General features: G+C 43.7%; 1 protein-coding gene across 2 annotated transcripts in view; it reads right to left on the bottom strand.

Annotated features, from left to right (window-relative positions):
• APBB1IP (amyloid beta precursor protein binding family B member 1 interacting protein) overlaps positions 1–11828 on the bottom strand; it is a 102025-nt gene that overhangs the window by 37377 nt on the left and 52820 nt on the right. For both annotated transcript variants that reach the window (XM_006100257.3, XM_023763900.1), the window contains exons 4-6: positions 9161–9453; positions 6342–6419; positions 2012–2171 (exon numbers count right to left, since the gene is read on the bottom strand). In XM_006100257.3, the coding sequence (XP_006100319.1) occupies positions 2012–2171; positions 6342–6419; positions 9161–9453 (531 nt within the window). The remainder of the gene's footprint in view (positions 1–2011; positions 2172–6341; positions 6420–9160; positions 9454–11828) is intronic.

The following is an 11828-nucleotide window of genomic DNA, read 5'->3' as shown; positions in this document are numbered from 1 at the left end:
CCCACCTCCCCTACCCCCTGCCACATGCCTTCACCTCCCCCCGCCCCGGCCCAGTTTCTTGCGTTTGTTGGTTGTGCTTACATGCATGCATACAAGTCCTTCTGTTGATCTCTTACCCCCCTAACCCTCCCCTACCCTCCTGCTATAGTTTTACAGTCTGTTCACACAGGTTTTTAGAAATTCCTATTTCTTAGATGATGTCACATTGTAACATTCCTGTTACATTAACTCTTTAGTGTATCAGGTCTTCAACTTATTTTCCACAAAAAACATGGTAGATGAACCTACACTATAGTAATAATGGTCAGCCATTGGATTTTTTAAATAATTTCAGGTAGAGGTAAACATTCTCTCTGTAAAGAGGGTAATTAGGCAATAATTGGTTTAAACAACTGTGAGATACGAGATAAGCACTCTAAAACATCATTCCTTAAACTCTTAAAGAATACATGTATATTAGAACCAAACCTAAACATAAAGGAAGGCTTTCACTTTTGTACTTGACTCAGAGTTGACAAAAACTTCAAGAGGTTCTTTCAGTGTAGGCCATTGCCTCCAGAAATAAATTTCTCTAAAAGCTTCTGTGGGAACCACGTCAGGGTCCTTGGATAGTCAAGACCAATGGGAGCACGGAGGCCTGGTTGTCAATACACCAGAATGGCCAAGGCCTCTCTGAACATGAGCCTAATCGGGGTGCCCAAGGCCAAGATACCATGAGCGGGTGCAAGGACACAAGGTACACTGTGCCCTTCTGCAGCCAAAATGATTGATGTCACTGTTGGCAACTAGCCTTCTTTGACCAGGAGTCTGCTAGAGGGATAGCAGCTGAGCTGAGGTTAGAGAGCTCAGGGAAGAGAGGCGATAAGACAGAGGATGTAGCTCCTATGTGTGCAGTAGAGAAGAGAGCTCAGCCGGAGCTGAGAGCTGGTATTGCTATGATGTAAGGCTAAGAGCTCATAGAGAGCTCAGATATAGCTACCATGTTAACCAGCCAGTGTGCTGAGAGAGAAGCTCGGAGGTAGTTACTATGTGAGGCTACAGAGACCAGCCAGTGTGCTGGGCAGGGGAGACAGGAGAAACTGCTGAGCCAGAGAGCTCAGGTACCGCTATGAGGTGATGCGGTGAGTCTAGAGGGCAGCGTGCGGCTGCTCAGATAATAGCAGTGACTAATGCTGTTTTTGTGGGAAAGATGTACATGTTAACCAGCCAGTGTCAGGCTGCCTGCCTGAATGGACTTTGCTGTGGAGAACTGTTTTGTCTGACGGCTATATGGCCCACTGGCTTTTGCAATAAAGACTCATTCTTATACACCCACAACCTCTCATGGCTTCTCCGTCTGCCCTGGCGCCAAGAACTGAATCATACTCAGCTCTCCAGAGCACCAGAGCTCATGCAGGGCTCCTGCTGTCTCTGACAGCTTCTAAAACAGGAAATTCTCTATGCCACCAAGCTCTCCAGGGAGATAATTGTTCTGTGAGTGGTATTAAGAATGAGAAGTAACAGTATTTCTTTAATTTTTCTTTCTTTTTTTTTTTTTTTAACTAGATCAATTTCTATCAACACTACTTTGCTCATTGGGGTAGAGCCTCTTCAGCTAGACAAAGTATCAGACATTAGGCGAGTGGAAGGGAGAAAGGGGAAATGGACAGTGATGTGAAGCAGAATTAAACTATAGTTAAAAATGGGAACGCTAAAGAAACATTAGCAGACAGATACTCAGGCCGTCCATAATCTGCTCAGCTTATAAACACGCAGTACGAAGTATCATCCTGTCACTTTCTTTCCCTTAGGCGCCACTAGAAAGTGACAGTAATAACGCTTACTTTCCCCAAGGTCTGCCACCTGCTATAATTTTGCCTCTTCATTTCTTCCCCACTAAGAAATGAAGAGACAAGAACTGAATCTGGCAGAAGGGAAGTGATGTCTCGGAAGTCTTGATGGCCTTCAACCAAACTCTTCTGAATAGACAAAAACCCATATTAAAGCAAACCCAAAGATTTGGGGGACTTACCAAGTTGTAGTTCTGGGTATATTTCATAAAGACACCAGTCTACACTGCAGTCACAATGGGTTTTCTCGAAAAGGTTGTCTAGAACGTCTCGGGCCAATTGCCGCTCATCCACCATCAGCGACTTCGTGCTGTTATCATTCATGTGCACCTTGACAACCAGCTGAGGATAAAGCCACAGAGCAGCCACTCAATGTCAGCCACTGAAGAAGGCACCAAGATTGAAGGTTTCAAAGTTGCTATTGCTTCTGCTAATTTAAATAAGAAAGTGTCCCACGAATGGACTCCATATGAATTCACTCACACTCTGAACACTTGTTTAAGGTGCTAGGAATATAGAGGTGGAGAAACCGATTCACAAAAATAGAAAAATGTACAATAAACAAAGTCCTTGCCCGGCAAGAGATTGCATTCTAATGAGGGAGGCAGAAGACAAACAGAACCAAGGTAGTGCTGACTTCCTGTTTTCCTGACATTTGTCTGTTACTTATTCAGGTTCATCCTGGAGCCCAGAAGCATTTCTTGATTGAAAGCCACACCTGTATCTTTGTAACAAATTCTTCTCTTTTGTTTGGCTGGAGCAGGGTCCCTTTTCATGCAACCCAAGAATTCTAAGACAATCACTGCCCAACCCCCAGCCTGCAGTGCACACAACTACTCCACACACAACCAGTAGAGAAATCCTGTAAACATCACCAACCAGAACCATCTGATACTCTTGCTTAAATTTCTATTCTTTTTTTTTTCTTTCAGAGCGTGGAAGGGAGGAGGATAGACAGGGAGAGAGGAACATCAGTGTTAGAGAGACACATTGATAGGTTGCCTCCCATATGTGCCCTGACCAGGGTTGGGGATTGAGCCTGCAATCAACATACAAGGTACGCGCCCTTGACTGGAATCGAACCTGGGACCCTTCAGTCCGAGGGCCGGCGCTCTATCCACTGAGCCAAACCACTAGGGCTTAAACTTTTATTCTAACTTGAAAAATTAGAAAGGGAAGTGTGAAATAGCTACAGACAAGTTCTGCCTATTTTGTTTCCCTAGGTTTGGTCATGGTAATTCACAAATGAGACTCATCATTATTTAAAAAGTGATTAGGTGGACTGGAGAAAGATGCCATACAAATGGTAACATTTCTTCCTCCCTAAAAGTTTGGGTTGGATTGTGAACAAGCTGGGAAACTACCCCTCCTGTCCCACTTCCACCTAATCTGATTTTCAGAACATCATGTTGTCAACAGAGTGAAGGTGCAGTTCCCACTGATTGTTATGCAGAGTTACTGATAGCAACCAAGGACGTGGGCGGTGATAAAAATCTGGGTTAGAAGCAGGCAAAGACCACAGGTGGAAGCTTCATGTAGTGCAAGCATGTCAAACTCAAAGGCTAACATGGGCCTAATAAATGAGGCATGTAGCCCGCGAGCTGCGAGTTTGACATGCTTGATGTAGTGCCTTGTCTTCCCAAGTGTCAAAACGTAGAAATCAGGCAGAAAAAGTGCATTTCTGGCTCCTGGTACCATTCAAATTCAGGCTTCCTAGGAACACCTTTTCCCCCTTGAAAACCTGTAGCTCAGAAACCTCTAGTTCAGCCGTGGGCAAACTACGGCCCGCGGGCAGGATCCGGCCCGTTTGAAATGAATAAAACTAAAAAAAAAAAAAGACCGTACCCTTTTATGTAATGATGTTTACTTTGAATTTATATTAGTTCACACAAACACTCCATCCATGCTTTTGTTCCGGCCCTCTGGTCCAGTTTAAGAACCCATTGTGGCCCTCGAGTCAAAAAGTTTGCCCACCCCTGCTCTAGTTGGATAGTTGCTTTCATTCATGTTTGTCTTCTGCTGCATTTAAAATAATAGGTCCAGTGCCAAAGACACATTCACCTGACTTACAAAATAAGGCCTAGAGCCGTGGCCGGCAAACTGTGGCTCACGAGCCACATGTGGCTCATTGGCCCCTTGAGTGTGGCTCTTCCTAAGCCTTAGGAGTACCCTAATTAAGTTAATAACAATGTACCTACCTATATAGTTTAAGTTTAAAAAATTTGGCTCTCAAAAGAAATTTCAATCCTTGTACTCTTGATATTTGGCTCTGTTGACTAATGAGTTTGCTGACCACTGGCCTAGAGGATTACACGGAAAGAGAGATATTCCTTAAATAGTGGTCTTTACTATGATTTATTTTCTATGGAAGGCATACCATTGATCTCTGCTGAGAATTATTGCAATAAATCAGCAATTTTCAATGTTTTTCATCTCATAGCACACAGAAATGAATTTCTAAAATTCTGTGGCACACCAAAAAATATATTTTTTGCTGATCTGACAAAAAAAAGGTATAATTTTGATTCATTCACACTGGATGGCTATTGTTGTCTTGGCTGTTGTCATTTTCTTATTTGACAATCTAAGGAAAAAGAGGTCAGTGCCCCTGACTAAATAGTCAGGTATTGCATGTCTTAAGAGTTCTTGTGGCACGCCCATTGAAAATCACTGCCATAATGTAGCTTCATATCCTAGGAAACATTGCCAATGCTGGGATTTAGAAGACTTAATTTTCCTGATGGAAAAATTAATGATATTTGACCACATTTCATTCTTACTTAGGAAATCTTGAGAAAATAAAACATGCTGGTGTTTTATTTTTATATATAGAGAAAAAAAATAAATCACCTAATTTGACAATGATGAAAGATTTTTTTGCATAAATTGCAAACTAAATTTAATCCACATGTAGTTATGAATGCCCCTAATTATAAAACTTAGAAAATAAGAAAACCAAGAGAAGGCTGGTAATTTTTATCAAGAATGAATCATATTTATTATTTTTCACAGCTTCCATCTCATTTACAAACTGAAGAGTATGTATGCTAACACATAACACTGCTAAATTGCAGTGATACACTATAGGTAAAATGATTCAAGAATGAAAAGCTTCCCTTTTCTAATCCAATATAGTATCAATTTTCAACTGGTGTGCCACAAGAATCTTTAAAACATGCAATACCTGACTACTTAGTCAGGGGCACTGACCTCTTTTCCCTTAGATTGTCAAATTAAAAAATGACAAGTATTCTCATCATTGATGTTTCTATTTCTCTCTTCTTCTCCCTTCCTCTCTCTGAATTCAATAAAAACATATTTTAAAAAAAGAATCAACTAATGAATGCATGAATAAGTAGAACAACAAATCGACGTGTGTTATTCTTTCTCTTTCTCTCTCTAAATATCAATCAATTTTAAAAAAGTCTGGATCCAGGGATAGTCATGGAATATTATTGAATATCAATCAACATGTATTGAACACTTTTATTCAAAGGACCATGAACATAAAGTCCAATGCCCTATGTCAGGGGTCCTCAAACTTTTTGAACAGGGGGCCAGTTCACTGTCCCTCAGACCGTTGGAGGGCTGGACTACAGTTTAAAAAAAAACTATGAACAAATTCCTATGCACACTGCACATATCTTATTTTGAAGTAAAAAAACAAAACGGGAACAAATACAATATTTGTATTTGCATGTGGCCCGCGGGCCGTAGTTTGAGGACCTCTGCCCTATGTGAAAACAATGATTCACCCAACTCATTTCATTGTGAGACGCTCTTAAGGAGTCTCAGCATCAGATGGCATGTGCTTCAGAAATTGAAATAAGACAAAACTGTTTCATCTTTCTCTCTATTTCTCAACTAACCATTATTAACTTTAATTAGGTATATGCTTCTACTAAGGTTAAATACAGGTGTTTCTGTTATAATATAACGAATGTACTCCTGAAAAACCTATGCTCTATAAAAACACGCACAGTAAAACTACAGGTTTATTGGGGGAAAGGTTAGGGGCAGTCTCTCAAACCTTCAGCAGTCCCTGAAACCAGAGCACTACTGGGCAATAACTTGGACATCCAGGGCAGGCAGCGAGGCTGGAGGCTGCCTCAGGGAATATGAAAAATGCACAAAAGCAATCTCAGAAATGCTGAGATGGAGGCAAGGCCAACAGAAGCTGAGCTCTGACCCAGTGAAGGTGGGCCCAGATGGTGGCGCCCCCTGCTGTTAGCTAACAGCTGAGCAGAACCAGAGAGGCCCCTTGAGTGTGAGGGAACCCTGGGTGGAGAGGCTTGAAAACGTCCACATGTCTATTAACATAAGTCTCCTTTTTATCAATCACGAAGTAGCTAGCTGATGTCATAGAAAGAGTACCTGTATCATTTATCTGTGTCCTTAAATTTAAAAAATAATTATTTGGAAAGTAGCACTTGGCATTTTATTCTTTAGTAAAGAAGTGTAATAAAATGCCATTAATTTAACTTCCCCATGCAAAAGTGATACATAGTTTACCTTCTTGACCTTGGCCTCTTTCAGTTTTTCCAATGCCAGCTTAATTTTATCAGCCTTCGCCTGGGCTTCTTCTTCTTCCTGTAAAATGACACCCAATCCAGTCCATTAAAGAATACCAGCAAGTAAGCACCTGTGCCATTGCTAGAGTCTTAGTTACTTTATGTTAGCAAAAGGCTATATTATAGGGCACCAAACTTCACATGATCGATTTTCAGAATTAAGTAATCATAACAAAAATCTCCAGCCTAGAAATATAGGCTAGCAGAACTTCACATATTTGATCCAAAACTTGAGGAGTCTACAGGTGTATCTCAAGGGATTTGAGCACTTCCAGAAATTATATGCATTTTTTAAAAAAAACACACCATTTTAAGTGTATAGTTTCAGTGGCACTAAGTATATTCACATTTTGTGCAACCATCACCACCATCCATCTCCAGCACTATTTTCATATGAGGTACTTAGAGCAGTTAAATTTATAGAGATAGATGCCCTAACCGGTTTGGCTCAGAGCGTTGGCCTGCAGACTGAAGGGTCACAGGTTCGATTCGGTCAAGGGCATGTACCTTGGTTGTGGGCACGTTCCCAGTAGGGGGTGTGCAGGAAGCAGCTGATTGATATTTCTCTCATCGATATTTCTAACTCTCTATCCCTCTCCCTTCCTCTCTGTAAAAAAATCAATAAAATATATTTTTTAAAAAATTCATAGAGATAGAAAGTAGAATAGTTGCCAGGGGCTTCAGGGAAGGGGGAATAGGGAATTATCATTTAATAGGTATACAGTTTCAGCCCCAGCTGGGTGGCTCAGTTGGTTGAAGTGTCATCGGTACACCAAAGGTTTTGGGTTCAAATCTAAACAGGGCACATACCTAGGTTGTGGGTTTGATCCCTGTCCCCAAGTGTACAGGAGGCAACCAATCTACGTTCCCCCCCCTCAAATCAATAAAAAACATATCCTAAAAAACATATCCACAAGAAAGAAGAAAATGCCGCCATTTATTACAATGTGGATGAACCTTGGGCATTATGTTAAGTGAGATAAGTCAGACAGAGAAAGACAAATACTGTATGATCTCACTTAATGTGGAATCTAACCATAGAAACAGAGAATAGAGTGGTGGGAGCCAGGGCATGGGAGATGAGGGAAATAGGGAGATGTTGCTGAAAAGGTACAAACTTCCAGTTATATGGTAAGTTTGGGGGATCTAACATACAGCATGGTGGCTACAGTAAAAAATGCTGTATTATATACTTGAAAGTTGTTAAGACAGTAGATCTAAATGTTCTCACCACATATACACAAATAAGGTAACTATGTAGAGTGATGGAGGTGTTAACTAATCTTATTGTGAAATCATTTCACAATCTCTGATTCAAATCATCGTGTTGTACACCTTAAACCTACAGAATATTATGTTAAATACAGAATATTATGTTAAATATTATGAAATGAAAAAAAGAGCCTCTGCTTTATATGGATCATCAATTTTAAAAATAAATATGTTTTTATTGGTTTTTAGAGGGCGAGGGATAGAGATAGAAACATCAATGAGAGAGAAACATCATCGACTGGCTGCCTCCTGTACCCCTGCTACTGGGGATCAGGCTGTAACCAGAGCATGTGCCCTGACCAGGAATTAAACTGTGACCTCTTGGTTCCTGGGTTGACGCTCAACCACTGAGCACACTGGCCGGGCTATGGATCACCACTTTTTAAATAATTTTTCTACAATAAATACATAATATAGCAATGAATGTGATTTAATATTTGATTTATATTTAATATTTGTTCATTCTAAAGGCATTATAGGAACTTTCAGGGTTACTAGGGTCATATTTATGAACACTGACCATCACACAGTTCAACAAATGTGGAAGTCACAAGAAATTGAGTGATATTCTTATTCTCATATATATTTTAACCCTCACCTGAGTTTCCATTGATTTTGAGAGTGTGGAAGGGAGGGAGGAGGGGGAGAAAGAGAGAGAGGGAGAGAAAGGGATAGAAACACTGAAGTGTGAGAGACACATTGGTTGCCTCCTGCATGTGCCCTGACCAGGGTGGGGCTGGAATCTGCAACTGAAGTATGTGCTCTTGACTAGGAATCAAACCGAGACCCTTTGGTCCCCAGGTGGACGCTCTAACCACTGAGCGACTGGACAGGGATAAAACATTTTGAAAGTGCTTTACTCTAAGAAATCTTAAAAGTTATATTCTTTTACTTTTATGAGAGAAATGTTATAAGATGACATCCTTAATAATGACCACATCAACTCTCTAGTTATTTTCCCAGTATTTACAAATGTATTAATATCAAGTACTCATCACCTCCCTGTCCACAACACCCTTCCCTAACTGCAACATTACAAGTGATTCTTAGATATATCTTTGCCCTACTGAACAGGGCTGACCAATTTAGCAAAATTCCATTTAGTTCAACTCAGAAATATGTAAGGAATGCTTTCTATTCTTCATGTGCTGGGCTAGCACCAGCGACACAGAAATGTATAAATCAGTTCCACAGTTCATACCAAGTCAATAAAACACCCTCAAAAGTTGATTATTATTAGGAAGTGCTGCATATAAATACAGATTTTAGCCAAACGATAATTCCTGATTATGGCCTTAATATGTTCTTTATACACACCTAAGGGTCTTATTTTTAGAGAACTCTGCCTTTCCAATGAACATACTCAGTATCCTTGTTTCTTACTATCTCAGAGCTTTTGGGGTACAAACTTATAAATGTCACCCCCACTTTGAAGAAAATAAAAATGATGGGTAGCAGAGGTCCTGCCATCTCTGCCCAGGCACTTACCTGAGAGAGAGGTTCAGGAGGTGGTGGTGGCAGAGGCAGGTCTAACATGGGGTCTGCTGGTGGAGGCGGTAAATCATCCTCACATTGGCTCATACTAGTGGCAACGACATTTGCTCCGTAACCAGGAGAGGCTGCGCCACTGAAATGTGACACTTCCGGAGGGGCCTGATGATACGGACCCTGAGAAGACTCTTTCTGTGCCTGGATTGTCCTCTGTTCAGCTTCACTTATATCTGCTACCAGATCTGCCATGAGCGCATCTAAATCTTGGTCTTCCAGTGCATTTAAGGATTCTGATAAGGGAAAATTATATTAATAATCAAAACAAAGATTTGTGCCTGAAAAAATGGAATAAAGGTCATTTTTGGAATAATATTTGAATACTGGTCTTGAGGGATTGAGGGTGGGTATAGGGCAATAAGGAGAGGCTGGTAAAGGGGTAAAAACTTTCAGTTATAAGATGAATAAGGTCTGAGGGTCTAATGGTGAGCATAATTAATAGCACTGTATTGTATGACTAAAATTTGCGGGGAGAAGAAAACTTACATGTCTTTATAAAAAAGAGAGAAAAGGTTACATATATGAGTGTGGAAAAGCAAATCTTCATTGCTCATATGTGCAAATATATGCTATCTATTAATGTTATAATTTCATAAAAGTGTATTTTTTTTTAAATTTCATGAATGTTACCTATGCAAAAGTGATTCATAGTTTACCTTCTTTTATTCAATGTTATGATGGAAATAACAGCCAGGAAAAATAAATGTATACTAGAGGCCTGGTGCACCAAATTCGTGCACGGGTAAGCTCCCTAGGCCTGGCTGGTGATCAGGGCTGATCTGTGGGGTGACTGGTGGGTCCCCGCTGGCACCCGCCTTGGCTGGCCTAATGCCACCCGCTCACCAGCTCTGCCTCTCTCTGTGGGGTGACTAGCAGAGTGATCGGGGCCCCCCCCCCGCTGCACCTGCCCCCTGCTGCAAGTGCCTGGGGCCTGCCGGTTGGGGGCAGCTCCTGCGTTGAATGTCTGCCCTCTGATGGTTAGCGAGCGTCATAGTGACAGATCGTTCTGCTGTTTGGTCAATTTGCATATTAGGTTTTTATTATATACTAGAGGCCCGGTGCACAAAAATTTGTGCACTCGGGGGGGGAGGGGGTCCCTCAGCCTGGCCTATACCCTCTCGCAGTCTGGGACCCCTCGGGAGATAATGACTTGCTGGCTTAGGCCTGCTCCTGGGTGGCAGAGGGCAGGCCCAATCCCTAGGTGCAGCCCCTGGTCGGGCTCAGAGCAGGGCTGATTGGGGAGTTGGGGCGTCGCTCCCTGTCATGCACAGAGCAGGGTGGATCGGGTGGTTGTGATGCCACCCTCAGTCACGCTCAGGGTAGGGCTGATTGGGGGGTTGGTGCACCGCCCCCTGTCACACTCAAGGCAGGGTCGATGGGGAGGTTGCGGTGCCACCCCCTGTCACGCACAGAGCAGGGCTGATCAGGGGGTTGGGGTGCTGCCCCCTGTCACTCACAGAGCAGGGCCCATCAGGGGGTTGGGGAGCTCCCCTCTGTCACGCACAGAGCAGGGTTGATCAGGGGGTTGGGGAGCTCCCCCCTGTCACGCACAGAGCAGGGCCCATCAGGGGGTTGGGGAGCTCCCCTCTGTCACGCACAGAGCAGGGCTGATCAGGGGGTTGAGGACGTCCCCTGTCACTCACAGAGTAGGGCTGATAGGGGAGTTGGGGCACCACCCCCTGTCACACACAGAGCAGGGCGGATCAGAGGGTTGGGCGCTGCACCCTGTCATACTCAGGGCAGGGCCGATGGGGGAGGTTATGGCTCGCCGCCCTCTATCACCCACAGAGCAGGGCCGATCAGGGGGTTGGGGCGCCGCCACTGTCACACTCAGGGCAGGGCCAATGGGGAGGTTATGGCTCTACCCCGTCACACCCAGAGCAGAGTCCATGGGGGGGGGGGGGTGTTGGGGCGCCACAGCCTGTCACACACAGAGCCACAGGGCAATCAGGGGGTTGGGGAGCTCCCCCCTATCAGGCACAGAGCAGGGCTGATCAGGGGGTTGGGGCACCTTCCCCTGTCACGAACAGAGCAGGGCGGATAGGGAGGTTGTGGCCCCGCCCCCTGTCACACACAGAGCCGTAAGGCGATCAGGGGGTTTGGGCGCCTCCCCCTGTCACGCTGATCCCGGTGCTGGGAGGCATATTACCCTTTTACTATATAGGATAGAGGCCTGGTGCACGGTTGGGGGCTGGCTAGTTTGCCCTGAAGGGTGTCCTGGATCAGGGTGGGGGTCCCCACTGGGGTGCCTGGCCAGCCTGGCTGAGGGGCTGAGGGCCGTTTGCAGCTGGTCACACCCCCTTCAGGGTGGGGGTCCCCACTGGGTTGCCTGGCAAGTCTGGGTGAGGGGCTGAGGGCTGTTTTCAGGCTGGTGGGTGACTGAAGCTCCCAACTGCTCCTTTTTTTCTTTTTCTTTTTTTTAATTCTGGGCCAGCTTTAGCTCTGAGGCTTGGCTCCTAACGCAGGTTTCTGGGGTTTTGAAAGCAGGTATCTGGTTTGTTTGGGTTCTATAATTGAAACACTGTTTCAACTCCAGCTCTGAGGCCTGGCTGGCTGAAAGCAGGTTTCTGGGGTTTTGTTTAGCTTCTATATTTGTAACAATGTTTCA

The sequence above is a fragment of the Myotis lucifugus genome, unplaced genomic scaffold (genome assembly GCF_000147115.1).
Source record: "Myotis lucifugus unplaced genomic scaffold, Myoluc2.0 scaffold_306, whole genome shotgun sequence".
NCBI lineage: Eukaryota > Metazoa > Chordata > Mammalia > Chiroptera > Vespertilionidae > Myotis > Myotis lucifugus.
The sequence above is the reverse complement of the archived record's forward strand: the minus strand, read 5'-3'. Positions and strand labels throughout refer to the sequence as shown.